This window comes from Myodes glareolus, chromosome 3 (assembly GCF_982192425.1).
Source record: "Myodes glareolus chromosome 3, mMyoGla1.1, whole genome shotgun sequence".
Lineage (NCBI taxonomy): Eukaryota > Metazoa > Chordata > Mammalia > Rodentia > Cricetidae > Myodes > Myodes glareolus.
In genome coordinates, this window is record NC_142028.1 from 122,039,557 (window position 1) to 122,064,120 (window position 24,564).

Below are 24,564 nucleotides of genomic sequence, written 5' to 3' on the forward strand. Positions count from 1 at the left end.
GGGCTCTGAAGGAAAGATCTATTTTATGTTGTTCTCAATTCACTGAGCACTTACATGAAATTGTTCCAGGGTCAGCAGAGCACATAGGCCACATTTCTTCCTTGCTTCATATTATTTTATCATATTTGTTCTCAGGTGGCATGGTACATAGGAAGTCACTGCACCTGGAGTCATGAGTCTCAGACTCTGATTAAGTCATTCTAGTCTCTTGTTTTCTCTCTTCTTGGATTTAATTTAAGCTTTTTGACATTCCATTTTCCAATCCATGAATTGGGCAAATTGAATTTGCTATTTTCTATGAATGGGATCAAAATGAAGCTTTCAAAAGAAGGATTTACACTCTCCACAGGCATGATCTAGTCTACCACTTAAAGTTTGTAAATATTATTTTATTAGAATGTAGCCACATTTACTTGTTTACATATTACCTGTAGCTGCTTCAGAGCACAAGAATAAATTTGAGTGGTTTTCTGTGATGCCTAATGAATTTAAATCTGGGCCTTTTCAGAAAACACTTCCCTAACTCCTTTCCTTCAAACACAATCAGATTGAATTGGCTCAAAACAGTCTCTTAGCATTTTATATGACTCAGAATTTATAATAAGGACTGAAAATGTAGCTCTGTGGTAGAGTCCATTTTAACTTTTTGCTAAGTCTAACAGGGCATTTCAATATTTATACCCTTCCAATCCCACATATGGATGTTGCTTGCTTTTCTGTAATCAGCCTTCAATCTTACCCTTTCTCTTCATCTCTGCCTCCATCCTGGATGGTCCCCATACAAGACAATCCTGCTCCTACCTCAGGATCTTTGCACCCACTCATCTTTCATTGAAGATCATTCTTCCACCACCAGATGGCTCCATGGTTTTTCATTTCTTTCAAATAGCTTTTCAAAAGAGAAAGGACTATTCCAGCCACAGTATAGAGCTGCCAGACAGCCTCCCAGACAACTCATTCTCTTCTTTTTCTTATTTGCCTGAACAACAGACTGTACTTTATAATTTTTTTGAGATGTATCTTTTCTTACAAGAATATAGATTATCCTTTTTTTGTTTGTTTGTTTGTTTGGGTTTTTTTTGTTTTATTTTGTTTTTGTTCTTTGAGTCAGGTTTTTGCTGTAGCTTTTGAGCCTGTCCTGGAAATAGCTCTTGTAGACCAGGCTGGCCTTGAACTCACAGAGATCTGCCTGCCTCCCAAGTGCTGGCTCTAAAGGCATGTGCCATCACCACCCGGCCTATAGGTTGTCTTAAAGTGAATCTTTGTAAAAATCAGTATTGCTTACTTCTTAAACTTAAGAGCTGGAATAATAACCGGCACTAAAATCATGGATACATAATTTACTTTTCAACTGTATGTATCAGATCTAGGTGGTGTGGAATTTACTACTGGAGTTCATTTTGGCAAAGGATATCCAACTCTAGAATCTAGTTCTTGTTAAAGTACTGGGTCAGGCACCCATAAAATTGCTATAGAGCTGCATAAACCATTCTCTAAATACGTTTAGTCTGTGTCATTGCCTATGAAATAATAGTTGGTATCCCACCTAAAGGCACTTGGTGTCCTGAGTTCAACTCCATAGACATACATAGTAGAAGGAAAGGATTCACTACCTCAGATTTTCCTCTATGCACACTGACAAACACATATATTAATATTATTATTATTATTATTATTATTATTATTATTATTATCATTATTAAATGTACTTTTTGAAAGTAACCATGTTGGTGTGATGGGAAGCATGGGTTAGGACTTAACATTTCCATAAAATTACAAAGACCTAGACTGAGATCTTTAGTATGCAATTAAAAAAGAATGTGCAGTGATTTGAATCTGTTGCTTCAGTACAGAGTGTCAGGGCAAGGAAAGTTGGATCCCCAGGGTTTTCAAGCTAAATCAGTAAGCTATAGGTTAAGTGAGAAGTACTGACTAAAAAATAAGTTGAAGAGTGACTGAAAAAAACACCCAGCAGTGTCCTCTAGCCTACACACAAGTATCCACATTCACAAGTGTGTGCTCACAAAGGCCTGTGTATACACAACCAACACACATACAGAATGCATGTTGTAGACTGAACTTTACAGCAGTGACTAACAGTTTAACAGTTTCATACATGGACATTCACACAACACATATACACATAGATAGACAGATAGATAGATAGATAGATAGATAGATAGATAGATAGATAGATAGGATAAATAGATGAAGAGTTCTGACAGTAACTGCATGTATTAACTGAGTACCAAATGTTTCCAACTGTTTCCCAGCCCTGTGTTGTAATAACTACAGCCTCATGAGAGATCCAGGGACAGAACGTTAAAATAGCCATCCCACAGAAGTCATGTAATAGTATTGTTGATGTCTGTCTTTCCTCCTTGATATTTATATGGATACACACTCACTTTTTAAACATATCCTATCCCTTCTCATTATCTTCCATATTTGCAAAAGTAACATGCTTTCTGAAATCCCCTCCTCTTTGTATGGTCAAATTTTGTTTCATTCGAAGCTTCAATTTGCACAGAATTTCTGGAGACCCCACATTCATTTTCTTCTCTGTCAATAGAATCTGTCCCAAGGACGTTTCCCTTTGGATCCCTTTATTGAAATATGATTAGCACAGCAGATCACAATTTATAAATTTTGCTCAGCAGCTAGCCAAGCTCTCCTCCTATTAATGACCAGGGGCTCTGTCCATGGTGCTGAGCACGATGTCCACACAAGAACTTAGTTCGTCCCTTCCCTCCTTCATTTCTTTGTAGATTCATTTTTGTATTATTTGCAGTTATCTAATTATGTACATGTGTATGCATGTAATTATTTAATTATGTACATGCATATGAGTGTTTATGCATACAAGTGTGGGTGTGTACATGATTGCTAATGTCTATAGACGCTAGTGGCATCTGGTTCCCTAGAGCTGGAATGACAGGCCATTTTGAGTTGCTAATAGGTATAAAGAATCAAACTCTTGTCCTCTGAAAGAACAGTATGCTCTCTTGACAGCTGAGCCATCCTTTAAGTTCTATATACAAGCTTTTTAAGTGCACCTGGAACCATGTTTGGGATGTCATGTGCCTTTTCTCCTTACAAGTCTTAACTTATACTCCATGAAAGATTAGTTGGGAATTCAATGTTGGCTTCTTTCTTATTTATTTCAGAAGAAACATCCATGGTGGGCCCTAGATAGATACCTAGTGAATGTCCCAAGTAATATGAAGGTTGTTAAAGAAGAAATTAACCTTTGCCTTGTTGTTCAGTAAGGATGGCATTAGTTGTTGGGAGCTGTGATCCTAGCTGTGGTGGGTTTGCATGTTCCAAGATAGGGACATGAGGATTAGAAATGTTAGGTAGAAGGAACAGAGATAATAAAGAAACACAGAGACATAGGAGAGTATTAGGAGGATCACTCTGTGCCTCCTGCATACTGAATTCTGAGTTCTGAGTTTATCCATGTTTAAGTTTCCATACACTTTTATACCCCAATACAAAAACAAGAAAAGGGCAAAAGACTGCTTTAACATGATACAAAAGACAACCAGAACAGTTACTTGCCCCAATACTTGAGACATCCAATCATTATTTCTTGAGAAATAATGTTGTTTAGGCAGTGAACCCATCCTAGACCAAGTATCCTGAAAACAGCCACTCTCTTGGCCAACCTCCTATTTCAAAGGAAGGAGCAGAAGTATGCTTGAATCTCTGATCTTTGATCAGGGTGGAGTGAATCTACATCTATGGGCCATCTTAATGTCCAAACCACCAAGTAACTGCACCCTATGTCAGGGTACATAGCCACAGTTGTCAGCAACTTTGAATAAGCTAAAACTCTCTAACTTTCAGACAAGATGGAATAAGCTCACATTTTTGGGCCTCCACACTTAGTCTTCTATGTCTGTGTTGGTTCTCTCTCTGTAAATTCTCTTCATATTTACATTAAAACACAACTAAGAGGCCAGTTTAGTTATATTACCAGCTTGCTTTAGCAAACTAGCTGAGTGACCCTCAGGAAATTAGCAAAGCATTGTATATGTAGATAAATATTCATTTTGAAGCATAAAGGAAAGTACACATGAAAAAGCATTCCACAGAAGTAAGTTCTAAATAAATATGCACATGAGGAACAACATGTGATTGATTTCTGAAATACATGCTTATATATAAATTTATAAGTTTAAAACAAGCTACTGAAGAAAGACTCTCTTGTCAGATATAGATTGTGACTCATCTTACTTCATATTGATCATCAATGCTTTAGTGAATTTGCTTACAATTTAGTGACCAAAGTTGTAATTTCATCTTACTGTTGGTTAGCAAGCTGGGTGGATATCTCATACAGCTTCAGTCATTCTCTAACTGTGCTGGAAAAGATCAGTTTCCCAGTTTATGCAGATGACTAATGACTAATATATTGTGGTAGTGAGTATATATATATATATATATATATATATATATATATATATATATATATATGTATATATATGTATATATATGACAGAGAGTGAAGAAGATAGAAGATTCTCAGATTTTATGATCTAATCATGAAGCAATATTCTATCATTTGCATATTCCTTAGTATAAGCAATATTGCTGAGTCCAGTACTCACTGGAATAAAAATGTAACTTATTCCCTTACTTTGTTACTGGCTCTCCACACTCTTCCCTAGACCTGGACAGTCCTCCTGCTGTATTATCTTCTCCTCATGTCATCCCTCCATCCTACTACCCTTCTACTCTGGTGCTTCTATACTATGTTCTAATTATATTGATCACTGCTTTTGTTCCTGTCCATTTCTCCACATGGATAATGTTTTGGACTGCATTTATATTGATCAACACCTCGTGTAAGCTTCAACATCGAGTAGTCACATACCTTCCTCTCAGATCTGTTCCTCAAAAGCATGGAATACTCAAATTCTTCATAGTTTGTCCTGTACAAATTACCTTACAACAATCTACAAGTGCTATACTTTCTCTGATGATCTGTAGCCTCTTTAGGACAGGCACTGTAGTGTGATCATAGGTACTCTTTAGTAGTTTGTTGATTACATTTGATTGACTTGCATACCTGTCTATGATGCCTCATGTTTTCTTGAAATTGGACCTCTATTCAGAATCATAGACAGCAATAATTTATATAGGTATGAATCATAAATGTTCAGGCTCATATATGTATTTTGTTTTCAAAACTTTTTCCAAATGCAAGTTTCTATAAGCCAAGACTCAGATACTACCAGTGAATTATCAAATCTTATTCCAGTCTCTTATTGTTCTGCTTTCTCTTACTCTGTCTTCATCTGTCTCTCCTGTACTGGAGAGAGAGAGAGAGAGAGAGAGAGAGAGAGAGAGAGAGAGAGAGAGAGAGAGAGAGAATTTTTCATTAAATGTTTGTTTTCATTATTTATCTTGCCTGACCTAATAGCCCCTTGGCTATAGTATTTATCTCAAGGGATCCAGTGTCGGTAATGAAGGCAGGCTATTTAGATGGTCATTCCGGGCAACCTGTATCATTGGTAAAAATGGTAATTGTTATTAGTTCAAAAAAAAAAAACCTAGACAAAATCTTATTAAGCTTCTGTTTTGTGTCCTAGTTTGCATCTTTTAAGTTCACTATGAATGTGCTTTTAATGATTTACAAGTACATACAGGGGAATTTTTGTGAGATAAAGTAATAGAACAAGTCTGGTATACCATCACTGGAAAAAAGTTATAAAACAATATTTCACATTAATGTCCTATAGTTTCAAAAGACATGTTCACCCCATCTTTCATAGACTCCTGATACCAACAGTAGGAAATGGTGTTTGTTGAATTTTATAGATGAAGAATGATGTACAGAGAAAGCAAATGCTTTGTCCATTGTTGTAGCACAGAATTTGTAGTATATTGAATAATCCTTGCATCCTTAAGTTCAGTGCTTCTCTGTGTTGGTCAATTCTTCATTCAGTGAAAAGGGAGATTCATATTTTCTCCATATGGTATTCATATAATTGCTCAGTTCCTTCCAAATACTATGAGTTCTGTGAACTCCCACTAAAGCATAGCATTACCATGAATTCTGGGCCTAACACTTACTTTGTGAAATGATTTGTGTGTCTGGTAGTTTGTGCTTAGATTCTGTCCTTTGTTTCTGTACCAGCCTCCCTCACTACCTCTCTTCCTGCTGCCCTTACATATTTTCATCCACTTGCTTCTTCATTCCTCCTTCAAGATTTATTTTAAATCCTGCCTATGATTAGCGTGTGAGTCTGGGATTAACTAAGAAATTTCTATTTGTTTAACGCATTAGCAATCTAGTGAGAGTGACTGGCAAATAAGTAGGTGGGATTGGAGATTCTAATGCATCCAAAAGGAATCAGAGATGGATAGTAATCTGCTCTTACAGAAGAAGTGTGATACTTAAAACAATGAGATTGCTACTCTTGGTGACAATAAATGCATGGAAATGGTCATCTCAATCATTTTATTACCTGTGGATCATGATTATTATTTCATTTAACTCAGACTTTCCATTTGTTCTTTTGATTTTACCAAGAAACTCCAGGGCCTGTCTGTGGCTCGATTAAATATCTTAATGATCACAGTACTTCTCAATAAACACTTGAGGATTATAGTTGCATTTTCTAAAGCAAAGTGTCACAAAGCAAGTATAAAAAGCAATTGTAGAGCTGAGGACACAGGTGTCAATCGAGTACTTGAGAGGTGAAGCCAGGAAGATCATGAGTTCCGCAGCTGCCAGAGCTATAGTGTGAATTTCATCCTAGCTTGGGTACGTGGTGAGATACAGTGTGAAATAGGCTGAAGGAGCTCCCGCAGCAAAAACTACATAAAGTGTAACAGTATACACTCTTTCATCTCAAAGAGATACCTGCATGGGATGGATGAGTGGTCTTTGGCTTATGCTACAAATGAAAGCTGAAGAATGTTGCTCATTTTTCCTGTCTAGGGAGTTTGCCCGTTGGAAGGTGAGGAACACAGCCATAGAGAGGAGAGACCTGGTCCGCCATCCAGTGCCCCTCATGCCGGAGTTTCAAAGGAGCATCCGTCTGCTTGGCAGAAGACCAACCACTCAGCAGTTCATTGATACCATCATCAAAAAATACGGCACCCACCTGCTCATCTCTGCTACACTGGGAGGTAGGTCAGCAGCTACTGGGCCAGGATTCTATCTTTTTGTGTCCAGGTTGACAGGAAGACAGGATGCTGTGACAGTCAAAATATATTAGACTCTATTCCATTCTATATCACCCCAAACCATGTATTTCCAGAGATGCCAGTTGCCTTGGCTGCTGTGATCATGTGTGAAGAGATAATCCACACATCTACATCCACATCTACATAAAATCTAATTTGCAAGTATCTTATGGAAATAATATTTGTTAGGGATGCTTCATGTGATCATTGTCATTATTCTTCTGGAGTGGGATCTAATCTCAAGAAAATTAAAGGTCAGACATTTCTAAGTAATTTCTTTTGTTTAAGTCGATATTAAGGGGTAATATTTGAAGTTAGCATTATATAACTGGACTTTCATATGCATCTTTTGTGGGCTTGGAACAGGTTAACAGGAAAGTAGGCCAATTGCTTTGCTCTACTCAGCCTTACCCATATTCTCTTCTAGGGCAATCCATCTGTGAGAGAATGTGGAAAGGGAGTCAAATGAAACCAATAGAAAGGCAATGAGAACTATGGGAACTGGTGTAAACTGGGGCATTTAGGTTATGTGTCTTGCCTGAATGCATCATTTCATATCCCTCAAGCACAAAGGTAGTTTCTTTTCATTTTTTTTTTCCTTCAGTAGCTAAGTTCACGGTACCTTTTGAGAATCTTCAGTGCACCAACACCTGTGTAGAGCTGCTGAAATGCCCTTAGTTATGGATCTTGTCAGGAGAAAGAATTTAAGATGTTGTTGGACAAACCAAGGTATGATTGCAACAGGGGTTTTTTCTTTTGGGATATTCAGGATTAGCCTCATGGGAGCAGTGGCACATCAGTTCAGTGGGTAGTGGCCTGATAAGGTGGCAGTGCTTTCTAGGCTAACTATACACTATTAATTTGTGAGCATGTACACGTTCATAGGTACAGCGTGTGTGCCGGTGGACATTCATGTGTGTGCATGTGTATGCAAGGACTCAGGAAGTCGACATGGGCTTGAGCTGCTTTCTGTTTCCTTAGATTATTGGCACATGCTCTCACGCCTACCTATTTACGTAGGTGCTGGGAATCCAAACTCAGATCCTCATTCTTTCACAGCAAGCACTTTGCTCGCTGAGGCATGTCCAAGGACACTTTGTATGCAGTTTGATAAGTGGAAAATCAGTAATTTGATAACCTGGGGAATATGGGTGATGATTTTGTCTGGAAAAAATTCATTCACAGTTAGAATTATTTTAGCCACTAATTAATGAGGATAGCTTCAGGTTAGGCTTTTTATAATGTCTGTATTTCTCAAAACTACAATTTAAATCCTAATACCTACTTCTATTTTAAAAAATAAAATCAGGCCCTGGAGGAGTTAGAGCTAATGTAACACAGCTAAATCAAAACGTTAAGGTTTCCTAGTATAAAGCCAGGATATTTTTTAAAATTGAGTATCAATTATCTCTTTAACCAACTTAGTCACCAATCAAACTACCTATCCACTCCAACAATCAACTGATCAACAATTGTTTATGTCTCTTGTTAATTAGATATTAAGTTAAGTAGGACTTTCCATGTGAAATCATTAGTTTAAATCATGCTTGACTGTAAGTGAAAATGAGGAGATTTCTGTAGAGTGTGATACTCACCTCTACACTTTCCTTTGAATGACTCCCAACTCCCACTTCACTTGGGGAGAAGGTTGTTACAGCCAATTTGATTTTTCTATTAAAAGTTGTGCTTTTGTCTCAGTCCCTGGGAACCCCAAGTAACGAAAGACAGTTTTTTTCCCTCCATGAAATATATTTTTAATTTCTACAAGGCAAAGTTGTAAATTATTCACATAGCCTTGTTCCTCTCCTGTTTTTACAACACAATGCTTTAAAATATGCAAAGCATTGGATTGAAATCTGGTGTTGGACAGCAGTCCCTTAGTGTTCTCTCAGGCCTCACTGTGAAGGGACTGAGCAAAGAGGAGAGAGAGATTCACTGTTGATCAAATACTATGACGTGGAAACTGTGTAGATCCTTCCCGTGTGGTCCTTTCCCTCATTCACTCACTCATCCATGCTTGGAAAAGTGTTCCCTAAGGGGCCTCCTGATGCACTGGGGGGTGGGAGATGAGGTTAGGAGAGAGTTGTAATGAAAAGGACAAGATTCAGAATGAGATGGCCTAATTTGTAGTTCTGCAGCATAGTTTTTTTTTTTTTATCAGTTTAGTACCACTTCTGCACATTATCAAAATTTGCCTCAGTTTCCTCTTCATACTGAGCCATCATAATGGTTCTGCCCTAACACATACTGTGAGGATTAAAAACAAATGTATGGATTAAAAGTCTTATCAAACAGTGGCACATGACTGAAGAGAAGAAAATGTTTATCCTACTGGCACCTAACAACTTGTTGTTGTTGCTGACAGTATCATCCCTACTATTATTTAATGGACCTAAGGAACTCAGCGAACCTGTGATTGAAACCATATCCTGTCAGTCGCTAGAAACTCACTTTCCTATCCGGGTGTCAGTTCCCAATCTCTACAGAAGGAAGTGAAGAAATATTATTTATTATAGGTTTTTTTTTTCTCCCTAGGAACACTATATTCACAGAGAATAAATGCTTTGATAAACCTTTTGAGGTGTCAAGTAAGTTCCTAAAGGCATAATTAAATAACAAAAGATGAGCTTTGAACTGTCATGTACAGGACAAGAAGAGCATTTGCTCAGCACTTTAGGGACATAGAGAGGGCAGGGAGTGAGAAGCACACATTAGAGCGGGGGGGGGGGGTCCAACAACTAAGGCATTTCCACTGTTCTTTAAATTTTAATGGAAACTGTTAAATTCACAAAAACACTTGATGTGAATGATAGGATGGAGGGTAGTTTAGGGACAAATTCTGTCTCTCGAATTAAATTATTGTAGTTTTCCTTAGTCCCTCTGAAAATCATGTTTTGGGTCAAAGTAGACTCGTTGTCTGTGGGATGTGTCTGATTAAGTTTGCAGGCATGCTTGGAATATGTGCCCACATGTTTAAAATATACACATGGATGTCTCCCAAGGATTGACTCTAAGTGACTACCCCAGGGTGTATCTATAGACACAGTCTGGTATACATACAAGTATGACAGATGCATATAGGCTTGTATGTGAGCTTTTACATATATGGACATGTATTACTGCATCCCCATCTTTTATCCGTGAGGGCTTAGTCTGCTTAGACTTTTGTGTTTTCTTTGGGAGTGTATGTGGTACTCCCCACAGTGCACACACAAAAACTTTAATTTGGCTGGGAAGAAGACTAATAATAAAACCACATAGTACCTAATGAAAGGATGAGGGATGATGTAACATCCCTGTGTACAGTCTCCTCAGTCTGTATCCCAGACTGTATCTTCTAGTTATGAAAAGGCAGAAGGACAAGCTCCCGACTTTTTCCATCCTCTGTGTGTCTGAGTCTTGCTTTGTCTCTCTGAGGAAAGATGCTGCAGAGAGTGAAGCAATGGTACCAGAGGATTAGAAGACCGAGAAAAGGCCTGTGTGCGGTGAGGAGGCAATTTGCAGAAATGCCCAAGTGGGAATGCAGCTCCAAACAGCACATTCTCTTAATATACATGAAATTAAGTCTTAATAATGCAGCAAGAAGTCCATTAACCCCTCTTGATCTAAGGTTTGCTTCTGCCAGCTCCAAGTCCAGAGGGAGCCGGCTTGGTTCACCTTCTGTTCCTCAGGCTCCTAAGAGAGTCTGAGCTGACGTGTGGAATATTTATTTCCACTGACTCATGGCCTTAACTCCTAGAATTCACTTACCATACACTTCTCTGCCCATCTATTGATGCATCCATTTATCCAATCATCTGTCCACACATCCATCCTCTGTCCATCCATTTACCTGTCAAATGATAACTGAACATCTGTTCTCTGTTGTACCTTAAGAGAAGTATTGGGACCATTAGAAAGATGAATTGGGTGATTCACATTTCCTCTCCCCACCACCTACTGTCCCTGAATCTCAAAGTGTGATTGAATATAAAACCATCTCTAAACTAGAACTTTCCAAGTTTAAAGAGAATAGTAGCATTCCATACTGTCCTACAGGGACTGGGGATTCATGAGAAAATGCAAAGATGTGTATCTTGCTAGAAATTCAGTTAAGTCTAGGCTTATATTTTAGTATCACCTTCATCTGGGAGATTTCAGTCTGGTTGCTAAGGAAGATAAGTCGATAAATAAGTACTGCTGAGATGGGATGCATCCATATTTATTCATGGATATTATTATCAATATTTGGTAAGTACACAATCCATGTGCACATTGGGCTAAGTGGGAATGACAAGGAACTATTAGAAGAGCTCCAATCTCACAGTATTTCTGCTCTAGTGGAGAGAATAGGCTGTTACTTCAGAAATCTCTAAAGAATGAGATAGGTACTGTGTTGTAGAAATAAAGATAATTGTAGGCATAAATGGAAAGTACTATCAAGCCGGGTAGAGTAAGGAGTGTGAGACAGAGAGACACATTCCAAAAGTAGAAAATATAAGAACAAGAGGAATGGGTGAATATTATGTAGGATAGAAAAGTAGAGTGAAGAAACATGGGCTCATTTGACAGAGCAGAATAGTCAGCTGTGAGAAAAAAAGGGTTACATTTGTCAGAGCAGTGGTCTTGACAGTGAGGTAAAGGGGTTCATTTTCTAGGTCAGCGACGTCAATATTAAGATAAAGTGAGACATGCTTACTTGCGGAGTGTATCCACAACTGAAGAGGCCAGGTTCTCAGGAATTGTGGCCAATGTTATCTACTGAGGTGTTATGTATTGGTTTGCATTCCTATCTATATTTTATTATGCCTTAGTGATTCATCTGGAATATGGGAATGACCTTAAGCTGCTGTCTGCTGGAACCATCTCTCGATAATAAGTATAGAATGTAAGCCCAAGTGTGAGCACTATAAACCATTTCAAATTCTCTCAGAGTATTAATTAGTTCAGGTATGGCTAGTCTAGCTCTGTGCCTTTAAGCACTAGTAACAAAGTAAATCACCCATTCTTTCTCATTTTTTTACTTCTGCTTTTCACCAATTCTTGATAGTTCCTCTTTCTTTCCTTTCTCTCTTCTCTCTTTTAATGCTTTCTTCTTTTTATATATTTTTTTTAAAAAACCTCTTTCAGAGAGATAGTTAACCACTGAGCTACATCCCAGCCCTATCCTAATCAGTTATTCAGGGGCTATAATATACCAGATACACTTCTCAAGACTAAATTTTTGAAATTTTTAAATTTTGAAAGAAAAATAAAAAGATGGAAATCCATTTTTCTTAATTTTATTTTATAATAGTATCATGTCAACATGGTATCAATAAAAGAAATACTAATAAGAAGTGTTAAACTTTTACACTAAGTCTTTTATTGTCATTCCTTAGCACAGCTCAATGTTTTGTCTGTTTGTCTTTGTGACACCTGTCAAAGTCCTCAAGCAGGGGAATGCCCAGCACAGCCACAGGGGTTGAGCTGAATGTACACCCTAGGGTGCACTAAAGACAAATGATCTCTTCTTTTTGAACCATAGGGTGACACTGGAGGTAATTCCTATAAGGGGTGCGCTTGTGTATGCCAAGTATAGGACTGGCAAGAGGAATGGACATTAGAGCTGGCCTAGAAAGCTGGGTAAAACAAAAACCAAACATTTAGGAGAGGAAGAGGACAAACGCCTCTGGAAAGTAAATTGCCTTTTCTTTCTTCAAATCAAAAACTCATCAGTATTCTAAAAACATTCCAATTGTCCTAGATACCAGGTTTGTGTCTCACTGTGAGGTTTTGATCTCTAAATATTTTATTTTCTTGATTATATGTAATGGTAAATACTATATCATATGTAAACTAAATTTATCAATCATTGTAATTAATAATAAATTGTAATTAATTAAAGCACAAGATTTGCTCTATGCCATGCAATATCTAAGCATTTCTCTTAAAAGATTTAGTCCTCCTGACAACCCTATGAAGTAGATATAGCTTGTATCACTATTTTGCACATGAAGGATCTGAAGTCTAAGGGTGATAACTAGTTCCAGTTAAGGTAGGCTAGTCCTAGTGTCTGGATATATAACAAGTACTATTATCAACTAACTTACCTTTTTAATAATTATTTTATTTTATTTTTACAAATTCTTCCATTTTGATGGACATACATGCAAAGGAAATATGATTGTATGTACTTCTCCTGTCCTCTCTGTTTGTACTGTTTCCCCAATCTCTCTCCAACCTTTATCTCTTTGTTCAATTTTCATTTTTTTTCTAGTTTTTTATTAATTTGTGTGTTTGTTTTGAGGCAAGATCTCACTATATGGCTCTGCTTGGTCTGGAGCTCAGTCTTCCTTCAGATTAAGAGATCCACTTACCTCTGCCTCTTCCTGAGTGCTGTGATAAAGGTGGGTCCCACCACACCTGACTTACCTTTGTGGGTTTTTTTTCTTATTTTCCCACTCTACTATCCTCCCTCTCCTCTTCATTCCCAGCTCCCATACCTCTCCTCATCTTCCCTCTGTCACTTTGTCTGTATGGTGACTGAAGATTGAATTTAGGGCTTGCTCTATGCATTATTAGAACATGATCTACCTTTGAACTGAGGTCAGAGCACAATGCTAATTGACTTTCAAGTGCTAAAATGAACTAAAGACAGATCTCAATTCCTTTCTCACATTACCTTATTTATTCTTGCTTATAATCCCAAAGGATATTTTGTTGTGGCAGTGGTCTGTTTGGTTTTTTTGTCTCTTTTTCATAATTGTTGGTGAGTTAGCGGGGTCTAATAAATTAAGAAATACAATCATGTTATCTCAGTGGAGAACAGAGGCAGAGTGTGGCAGCCATGTCTACTTATTGGCCACAATTAGAGATTCCTTCACAACTTCCACTGAAACAGTTAGGTATATCAAATACCATTGTAGCTTGCTAGTGTTATAAATCTTTACATTAATTTCTAGGAAAACTCATGGAAGAAATTTATGAATTTATACCATCATATTTCTATCTTTCTAAGATGCATTTCATCCACACCTTAATTCCTCTGCACATTTGCCAGTCCTCTGAGAGTTCTCTGTCAATTCCATCTCTCCTCCCACATCATTCCAAGCATTTTGCTATCCACTCTTTTTTTTCATGCCTGCTTAGCTATATGTATCAATAACCTGTCATTTGTCTGTCTAAAATGGGTTAGTTGGAGGATAAGAATATATGGATGAATGAAAATGATTAGAAAGAGTAGAGAAGAGAAGAATGAAGAATTAAACTGTGTTGAGGAAACAGAAGAAACAAGGAAAGAATATCTATACCAGATTTTTCATGAACTTTCATAGAAGTAGCAGACTTTATCAGATTAGACAACACTCTTGAGATGTATAAACAGGTTTATTTGGTAAGGAACTCTGGGCTGAACTTTTTCTTTTCTTTTTTTTTAAAGTAATTTTATTAAATTATAAAAGTTTCCATTTACGCCCCTCTTCCCAACACCCTCCCACGCCCCCCTCCCTCTCCTCCTCCCTCTTTGTCCCTAAGGGCAGTCAGGGTTTCCAGCCCTGTGGGAAGTTCAAGTTCGTCCCCCCTCCCTCCTGGTCCAGGAAGGTGAGTATCCAAACAGACTGGATCCCAAAAATCCAGTATATGCAGAGGAAACTAGTCCCAGTGTCATTGTCAATGGCTTCTCAGAAAGACTCCGGGCCAGCCACATCCAGAGAATCCGGCCACATTCAGAGAATCTGGTTGGATCACGTGCTCCTTCAGTCCCAGTCCAACTGCCCTTGGTAAACTCTCATTAGATTCGACCCCTTGTATCAGTGGGTGATAGCATCCCTCACAGTCCTTTGTCATTTTCTTCTTCGTTCTGCTCCTCATTTGGACCTTGGGGGGCTCAGTCCGGTGCTCCAATGTGGGTCTCCATCTGTATCGCCATCCATCGCCAGATGAAGGATCTATGGTGATAACCAAAATATTCATCAGTATGGTTATAGGCCAAGGCCGGTTCAGGCACCCTCTCCTCTGTCCAGAGAACAATCTGGGGATCTCTCCTTGGACCTGGGATCCCATATATAATCAAGTTTCCTATAAACCCTAAAATGACTCCCTTAGTTGAAATAGATTCTTCCCTGATCCCATATTCATCCTTCCTCCCTTCCCCCCATCCCGGTCAACCGAGCTTTCTCCATTCCTCCCCTACTCCCTTCTCTCTAACCCTCTCCCCTTCCAACAACCCTCCCACCCTCCCCCATGCACCCAAGGTTACCTGGGACTCTTGACTATTTCCTACCTCCTGGCGGATAGCTAAATAATCTTCATCAGGATCGTCTTCTTATTTAGCTTCTCTAGGATCACGAATAATAGGCTCAAAGACCTTTAAATTATGGTTAGAATCCACTTATGAGTGAATACATACCGTGTTCCTCTTTTTGGGTCTGGCTTACCTCACTCAGTAAAGCGTTTTCTATGTCCATCCATTTGCATGCAAAATTCAAGATGTCATTATTTTTTACCGCTGAGTAAAACTCTAATGTGTATATGTTCCACACCTTTTTTAACCATTCTTCTATTGAGGGGCACCTAGGCTGTTTCCAGGTTCTGGCTATTACAAATAGTGCTGCTATGAACATAGTTGAACAAATGCTTTTGTAGTATGCTAGGGAATCTCTAGGGTATATTCCCAAGAGTGGAATTGCTGGGTCCTGAGGGAGGTTGACTCCCAGTTTCCTGAGAAACCGCCACACTGATTTCCACAGTGGCTGCACAAGTTTGCATTCCCACCAACAATGGATGAGTGTTCCCCTCACCCCACATCCTCTCCAGCATAGGCTATCATTGGTGTTTTTGACTTTAGCTATTCTGACAGGTGTAAGATGGTATCTCAAAGTGGTTTTGATTTGCATTTCCCTGATCGCTAAGGAGGTTGAGCATGACCTTAAGTGTCTTCTGGCCATTCGAAGTTCATCTGTTGTGAATTCTCTGTTAAGTTCAGTACCCCATTTTTTAATTGGGTTAATTAGATTTTTAGTGCCTAGTTTCTTGAGTTCTTTGTATATTCTGGAGATCAGACCTTTGTCTGATGAGGGGTTGGTGAAGATCTTCTCCCAGTCAGAAGGTAGCCTTTTTGTCTTACTGACAGTGTCCTTTGCTTTACAGAAGCTTCTCAGTTTCAGTAGATCCCATTTATTCATTGTTTCTCTTATTGTCTGTGCAGCTGGGGTCCTGCTTAGGAAGAGGCCTCCTGTGCCTATATCTTGTAGACTACTTCCCACTTTCTCTTCTATCAGGTTCAAAGTGGACGGACTAATGTTGATGTCTTTAATCCATTTGGACCTGAGTTTTGTGCATGGTGATAGGTATGGATCTACTTTCATCCTTCTACAGGTTGACATCCAGTTATGCCAGCACCATTTGTTAAAGATGCTTTCCTTCTTCCATTGTATACCTTTAGCTCCCTTGTCAAAAATTAGGTGCTCATAGGTTTGTGGGTTAATATCCGGGTCTTCTGTTCGATTCCAAAGGTCGATTTCTCTGTTCTTATGCCAATACCAAGCTGTTTTCAATACTGTAGCTCTGTAATAGAGTTTGAAGTCAGGGATGGTAATGCCTCCTGAAGTTCCTTTATTGTATAAGATTGTTTTGGCTATCCTGGGTTTTTTGTTTTGCCATATAAACTTGATTATTGTTTTCTCAAGGTCTGTGAAGAAGTTTGATGGGATTTTGATGGGGATTGCATTGAATCTATAGATTGCTTTTGGTAGAATTGCCATTTTTACTATGTTGATCCTCCCAAACCAAGGGGAGATCTTTCCATTTTCTGGTATCCTCCTCAATTTCTTTCTTCAAAGACTTAAAGTTCTTGTCAAATAGGTCTTTCACTTCCTTGGTTAGCGTTACCCCAAGATATTTTATGCTATTTGTGGCTATCGTGAAAGGTGATGTTTCTCTGATTTCCCTCTCAGCTTCTTTATCCTTTGTGTATAGGAGGGCCACTGATTTTTTGGAGTTGATCTTGTATCCTGACACGTTACTAAAGGTGTTTATCAGCTGTAGGAGTTGTTTGGTAGAGTTTTTGGGGTCACTTATGTACACTATCATATCGTCAGCAAATAACGAAAGTTTAACTTCATCCTTTCCAATTCGAATCCCCTTGATCTCCTTATGCTGTCTTATTGCTATTGCTAGAACTTCAAGCACTATATTGAAGAGGTAGGGAGAGAGTGGACAGACTTGTCGCGTTCCTGATTTTAGTGGAAAGGCTTTGAGTTTCTCTCCATTCAGTTTGATGTTAACTGTCGGCTTGCTGTATATTGCTTTTATTATATTTAGGTATGATCCTTGTATCCCCAGTCTCTCCAACACCTTTATCATAAATGGGTTTTGAATTTTGTCAAATGCTTTTTCAGCATCCAATGAAATGATCATGTTTTTTTTTTCTTTCAGTTTATTTATATTATGGATTACATTGATAGATTTGCATATGTTGAACCAGCCCTGCATCTCTGGGATGAAGCCTACTTGATCATAATGAATAATTTTTCTAATGTGTTCCTGGATTCGGTTTGCCAGGATTTTATTGAGAATTTTCGCGTCGATGTTCATGAGTGAGATTGGCCTGTAATTCTCTTTCTTGGTTGTGTCTTTATGTGGTTTTGGTATTAAGGTAACTGTAGCTTCATAAAAGGAGTTTGGCAATGACTCTTCTGTTTCTATATTATGGAATACATTAAGGAGTATAGGAATTAGCTCTTCCTGGAAGTTCTGGTAGAATTCTGCATTGAAATCATCTGGTCCTGGGCTTTTTTTCGCAGGGAGATTTCTGATAACAGCTTCTAATTCTTCACGACTAACAGGTCTATTTAGATTGTTCACCTGTTCTTGGTTCAACTTTGGTATATGGTACTTATCTAAAAAAAATGTCCATTTCTTTTACATTTTCCAACTTTGTGGCATATAAACTTTCGTAGTAAGATCTAATGATTCTCTGAATTTCCTCTGTGTCTATGGTTATATCCCCCTTTTCATTTCTGATCCTATTAATTTGCATGTGCTCTCTCTGCCGTTTAATTAGTTTGGATAGGGGTTTGTCAATCTTGTTGATTTTCTCCAAGAACCAGCTTTTTGATTCATTGATTCTTTGGATTGTTTTCTGTGTTTCTATTTGTTGATTTCAGCCCTCAGTGTGATTATTTCCAGTCTTCTACTCCTCCTGGGTGAATCAGCTTCTTTTTTTTTCTAGAGCTTTCAAGTGTGCTGTTAGGTCTCCAATGTGTGCTTTCTCCGTTTTCTTCAGTTGGGCACCTATTGCTATGAACTTTCCTCTTAGCACTGCTTTCATAGTGTCCCATAGGTTTGAGTATGTTGTGTCTTTGTTTTCATTAAATTCAAGGAAGACTTTAATTTCTTTCTTAATTTCGTCCCTGACCCAGGGGTGATTTAGTAGTTGGCTGTTCAACTTCCATGAGTTTGTTGACTTCCTGGGGGTAGCATTGTTGTTGAATTCTAATTTTAATCCATGGTGATCTGACAAGACACAGGTGGTTACTAATATTTTTTTGTATCTGTGGGAGTTTGCTTTGTTACCAAGTATGTGGTCAATCTTTGAGAAGGTTCCATGAACTGCAGAGAAGAAGGTATATTCTTTCCTATTTGGGTGGAGTGTTCTATAGATGTCTGTTAAGTCCATTTGATTCAATACCTCCAATAAATCTCTTAATTCTCTGTTTGGTTTCTGTCTGATTGACCTGCCCATTGGTGAGAGAGGAGTGTTGAAGTCTCCTACTATTAGCGTGTGTGGTTTGATGACTGCCTTGAGTTCTAGGAGAGTTTCTTTTACATATGTGGGTGCCTTTACGTTAGGGGCATAGATATTCAGGATTGAGACTTCTTCCTGATGAGTTGTTCCTGTTATGAGTATGAAATGTCCATCTTCACCTCTTCTGATTGATTTTAGTTTGAAGTCGATTTTGTTAGATATTAGAATGGCCACACCCGCTTGTTTCTTAGGTCCATTTGCTTGGAAAACCTTTTCCCAACCCTTTACTCTGCGTAGGTGTCTGTCTTTGTGGTTGAGTTGTGTTTCTTGTAAACAGCAGAATGTTGAATCCTGTTTTCGTAACTAATCTCTAAGTCTGTGCCTCTTTATAGGTGAATTGAGTCCATTGATATTAAGAGATATTAATGACCATTGGTTGTTGACTCCAGTCATTTTTTTTTTGGGGGGGGGGGTTAATAGAGTGTATGTGTTTTCCTTCTTTGAATTGTGCTAGTGAAGGGTCGCTAGATGTCTGAATTATTGTAGTCAGTGTTGGCAATGTTGGATTCCTTGGTATGTAATTTTCCTTCTAGTATTCTCTGTAAGGCTGGATTAGTAGTTACGTATTGTTTAAATTTGTTTTTATCCTGGAATATTTTGTTTTCTCCGTTGATAGTGAACGAAAGCTTGGCTGGGTAAAGTAGTTTGGGCTTGCATCCATGGTCCCTTAATTTCTGCAGTACCTCTATCCAGGACCTTCTGGCTTTCATGGTTTCTATAGAGAAGTCTGGTGTAAGTCTGATAGGTTTACCTTTATAGGTTACTTGACCTTTTTCCTTTGCAGCTCTTAATATCCTTTCTTTAATCTGACTGCTTTGTGTTTTGATTATTATATGGCGAGGGGATTTTTTTTTCTGATCCAATCTATTCGGTGTTCTGTATGCTTCTTGAACCTTCATAGGAATATCCCTCTTTAGGATGGGAAAGTTTTCTTCTATAATTTTGTTGAATATATCTTCTGGACCTTTGATATGCAATTCTTCTCCTTCTTCTACTCCTATTATTCTTAGATTTGGTTTTTTTTATTATGTCCCATATTTCCTGAATGTTTTGTGATGAGAATTTGTTGGATTTGCTGTTTTCTTTGGTCAGGGCGTTTATTTTCTCTATGGTGTCTTCATAATCTGAGATTCGTTCTTCTATCTCTTGTATTCTATTGGTTAAGCTTGATTCTGTAGTCTCCGTTCGTTTACCTAGATTTTCCATATCCAGCCGGCCCTCGGATTGTGTTTTCCTCACTGCCTCCATTTCAGTTTTCAATTCTTGAACTGATTCCATTACCTGTTTGATTGCTTTTACTTGGTTTCCCAGGGTATCATTTACGAATTTACTCATTTCTTCAACCTTTTTGTTATATTTGTCTTCCATTTCTTTACTCATTTCTTCCATCTTTTTGTTATATCTGTCTTCTATTTCTTTAAGTGAGTTATTCATACCCTGTTTAAGAGACTCTATTGCTTTCATAATGACACTGTTTTCCACTTCTTCCGGAATAGGGCGTTCCAGTCCTTCTGTCATAAGATCGCTGGGATCTGGTGTTTTCATGTTGTTTTTCAGATTGTTGGAGGAATTCTTGTCTTGGTGCCTGCCCATCTCTTCCTTCAGATGCTCTCCAATGGCTCTTCCCTCAGCTGGGTCTTCTTCTACTGGATTAGTGTCCCTTGCTATCCAGGAATCACTTTGCCTGCAGTCTTAGCTTGCAGCAGGCAGGCTATTAGAACAAAGGGACTTCCTTCCCTTTGCACTCACCGCCTGCCCCGGCCCGCGGTGCCCACCCTGGCTGAGATGGAGGAATTTAAGCCCCGAAAAAGGGAGAGAGGAGGTGAGGGGTTCGAGGCCGAGAGCTGGGATGGCGTAGCAGGAGAGAGGGATTAGCTGGGGGAAGCTGCCCCTTTGGAGCAGCCAGGGAGATAGGGATGGCAGGAATATCGTGTGTACCTAACCGGACTAGTATGGTGGTCAACACACTCACCCCTCCACAGGATCAGAGCCCCTCGCTGGTCAGAAGACTCCGTGCCTGCGGTCTTAGCTTGCTACAGGCCGGCTATCAGAACAAAGGGACTCACGTCCCTTTGCACTCACCGCCTGCCCCGGCCCGCGGTGCCCACCCTGGCTGAGATGGAGGAATTTAAGCCCCGAAAAAGGGAGAGAGGATGGGAGGTGTTCAAGGCCGAAAGTTGGGATGGCGTAGCAGGAGAGAGGGATTAGCTGGAGGAAGCTGCCCCTTTGGAGCAGCCAGGGAGATAAGGATGGCGGGAATACCGTGTGTACCTAACCGGACTTGTGGGGCTGAACTTTTTCATTGGCCGTTGCTCTAATGGAATCTACAGCAAACTCTCCTTTGATCTTTTGCACTGTGTCCTTGATTTTGTAAGTCAAGGTTGTTTGGACACGTTGGCTGGAGATTAAGCCTGTTTTCAGCATCCAGACACTGGAACCTCTCCTCCCACACTGAAGCTAGAGCAAGCTTTTTGATCTTCTTCCCTTTCCCTTTCAGGAGAGGAGGCTTTGACCATGTACATGGACAAAAGTCGCCTTGACCGGAAGTCAGGGAATGCCACTCAGAGTGTTGAAGCTTTGCACCAGCTTGCATCATCCTATTTTGTCGACCGTGATGGCACCATGAGAAGGCTCCATGAGATCCAGATATCAACTGGAGCGATCAAGGTATGGCTTGAGGGTTCACTTCGATTCTCAATTCAACGGAGCAGTGATATAGACATTTTGAGAGCAGATAACAAGCAATTCTTTGCTTCACATCAACAAATGTACCTCATTTTCCCCCAGCCAACCACTCTGATAGATACTACAAACTGATCTCTGACAAAATGAGCATCTTTATTAGGGTGACCCTATGTCATGACTTAATAAGTTCTGGCTATGGCTGTTGCAGAATTGTTCACAATCCTATCAGTCTCTGTTAAATCACTGGGTTGTGTGTGTGTGTATGTTTGTGTATGTATGTGTGTTTGTGCGTGTGTGTATGTGTGTGAATGCATGCGTGTGCCTGTGTGTATGTGTGTGTAAGAGAGTAAGAGAGAGAGAATGGCTATCCACTCACCACTCCAATTGAAGAGACTGAGTTTAAGAGTAAATAATTTCTCCAAGATCATAGAGGTAGCAAGAATAAATTAGTGAGCCCTAATGATCAGTTTGTACAGCCTTTATGATTTTCATCCATTCTCATCACATATTTTCTAGATTACAAAGCTGAGGTCCACGGTTTTAACCATTTTTCTCAGATATATTTGTAAAAGTATATAATAGGAACTAAAATGCTACTCTCTAACCTGGGAATCAGGGAACATTTTCTGCAAAATGGTGGGTAGTAAATATTTCAGGTCTGGGGGCTTTTGGTTTCTACTTCTCAGGTCTGTCACAATCATATAAGAACAGCCATGAAAAATGCATATACACATATGTGTGATTGTGTCCTGATACATCTTTATTTACACAAGCGAAAACTTGGACACACTGGTCACTGAACCATGCTATTCTGCACCAACACCTCACAATAGAACATTCAGAGATGTGAGATACAGAAAGTATCTCTGTCTGTGCTGACCACGAAGTAGCCTTTAGTCACATGTGATTATCGAACACTTGACTATGTCTAGCAAGAATATCCATTTGTAAGTTGATTCAATTTTAACTGATTCAAAGTCAAGCAGACATGTTGGTTATAGAAGCATTGAATTTAAAGTCAGTGGCTTAGCGTACAGGAAATTTAAGATTCATTTCCAGTACAGTGAGTTTAGAGATGACCTCTATAAAGAAAGTGTGGGAGGACATTCTTGAAATAAAGGATTAATTCGTCAGAGGATTTTTTTTCCTGTCCTAAATTTTCTTAAACTAGATTATGCCTGTAATTTGCTTCTATATCTTCACTCTAACTTCTGAATAAAATGTGGATCTTGCCTGCTATTAAGAATCCCTAAGACATCTCCAGGGAAACGGGACAGAGGGAAAGGTCAAGTTAGACTCAGGCAACTGGAATCAGATATTGATCACTAGAAGATAAACCTTGGAGGGTAAGAGGGCATGACTGGGGATGAAGGTAGTAAAGTGCAAAATAAATCAGACTGAGAAACAAACAACCAGCTTATTAAAAAAAAAAAGAGCTATGTTTGGAGGATTATGCTATTAAGGAGCTTGGCATCAGGAGACAGATATTTATGAAGCCACCAGAGCCAGGGAGCTACAAAGGCTTGGTTTTCATTATTACCAAATTGTTCTCTGGCCTTAGATGGGGTGAAGAATTGAGATATTGAAGCTCTGTCAGGAGATAATCTTTTTCTGAGCATCCTGGAATGTGTAACCTGCCCCTTGAGGAGGGATTTCTCAGAAAAATTGCACTGAAGCTTCTCAATGAGCCATTTTTACACTAACCCTGGCTTCTCCACTCAATTTGGCCCTGAAAAGTTTTTGCCATTTCTTACCACTGTCTCAGGACTCAGATCCCTACAATTTGGCTCAATGTCAGATTTTTTGAATGTCAGCCTTGGACCCATATAGGTTATTTATAGTAAAAAAAAAAAAAAAAAGTGGTGTTAAGTCTTACTCAATAAGAAGTACTCTGTTATTTGGCACAAAAGAAAGGCATTATTTTTTTTCTAAAAGTGCAATTATCATTAATTGATTTATTGTACCCAAAATACAAAGTACATAAAAGATAACACCCCTTGGGCTTGTAAGGTGGCTCAACAAGTAAAGGTACTTACTGGTGACCTGGTGGCCTGAGTTTTCTCCCCACTCCCCATGTAAAGTTGGAAGGAGAGAACAAGCTCCCCGAAGTTCCCTCAGGCCACTGTACTCATTCTGTGGGATGGATGGTCCCACAAGAAAAGCATGCACAAGTGTACAGGTGCACATACACACATAATGATAATACAATGATAATAATAGTTTGAATATATAATATCTTTACCTCTTTATGTAAGAATGTTGCTAGCTTTACACAGAGGGGAACTGGAGGCCAAGGAAGGGAAAGACACCTGAATAGAGTTACCCTTGTGGAAAATGACAGGGAAGTTACGTTTGGCTTTCCCACAAGTGGACTTTCCCTCAGTGGAGGTTGTGCATTTAGAGTTGAACACAAACTCTAGCACAGCTCTCAAGAATGGTGAGTAAAGGGATAAACCCTTCAGGTCAAGCAGATATTAAACAGATATTCCTTTTTGTTACCTCCTAGAACTTTGGAAGACAAAGTCAGAAATACACAATAGAATCCAGAATTATTTTAACCTTGCAGTGTCAATGATTGTTGTTACTGCTGAACTTTCTTTGGAAAAATGGAGACAGTTGTACTTTTCTTGCCCGATAATAGTGCCTATGTATGTATTGCAATTTATAGAGATATTTTGTAATCAACTGACTATTTTGAACACTCCTGTGCCAGGCACTTAGAGCCTTCACATGATCCTTCAGCCTCCCTGGCAGACAAGATAGCTTGAGTTTGCTGACACGTAGAAGAGTTAAGTGACCTCCTTATATTACACAGCAAATAAATGGCCCAGCTTGGAACTAATGATAATTTTTCTGATTCAGAAACTGGGCTTTAGAACTGTATCATTGTGCGCTAATGTATTTGCTCATAT

General features: G+C 38.9%; 1 protein-coding gene across 1 annotated transcript in view; it reads left to right on the forward strand.

Moving 5' to 3' along the window:
• Brinp1 (BMP/retinoic acid inducible neural specific 1) overlaps positions 1-24,564 on the forward strand; it is a 188,683-nt gene that overhangs the window by 97,834 nt on the left and 66,285 nt on the right. Inside the window, exons 3-4 of the mRNA XM_048459244.3 lie at positions 6,953-7,143; positions 21,465-21,634. Of these exons, the coding sequence (XP_048315201.3) occupies positions 6,953-7,143; positions 21,465-21,634 (361 nt within the window). The remainder of the gene's footprint in view (positions 1-6,952; positions 7,144-21,464; positions 21,635-24,564) is intronic.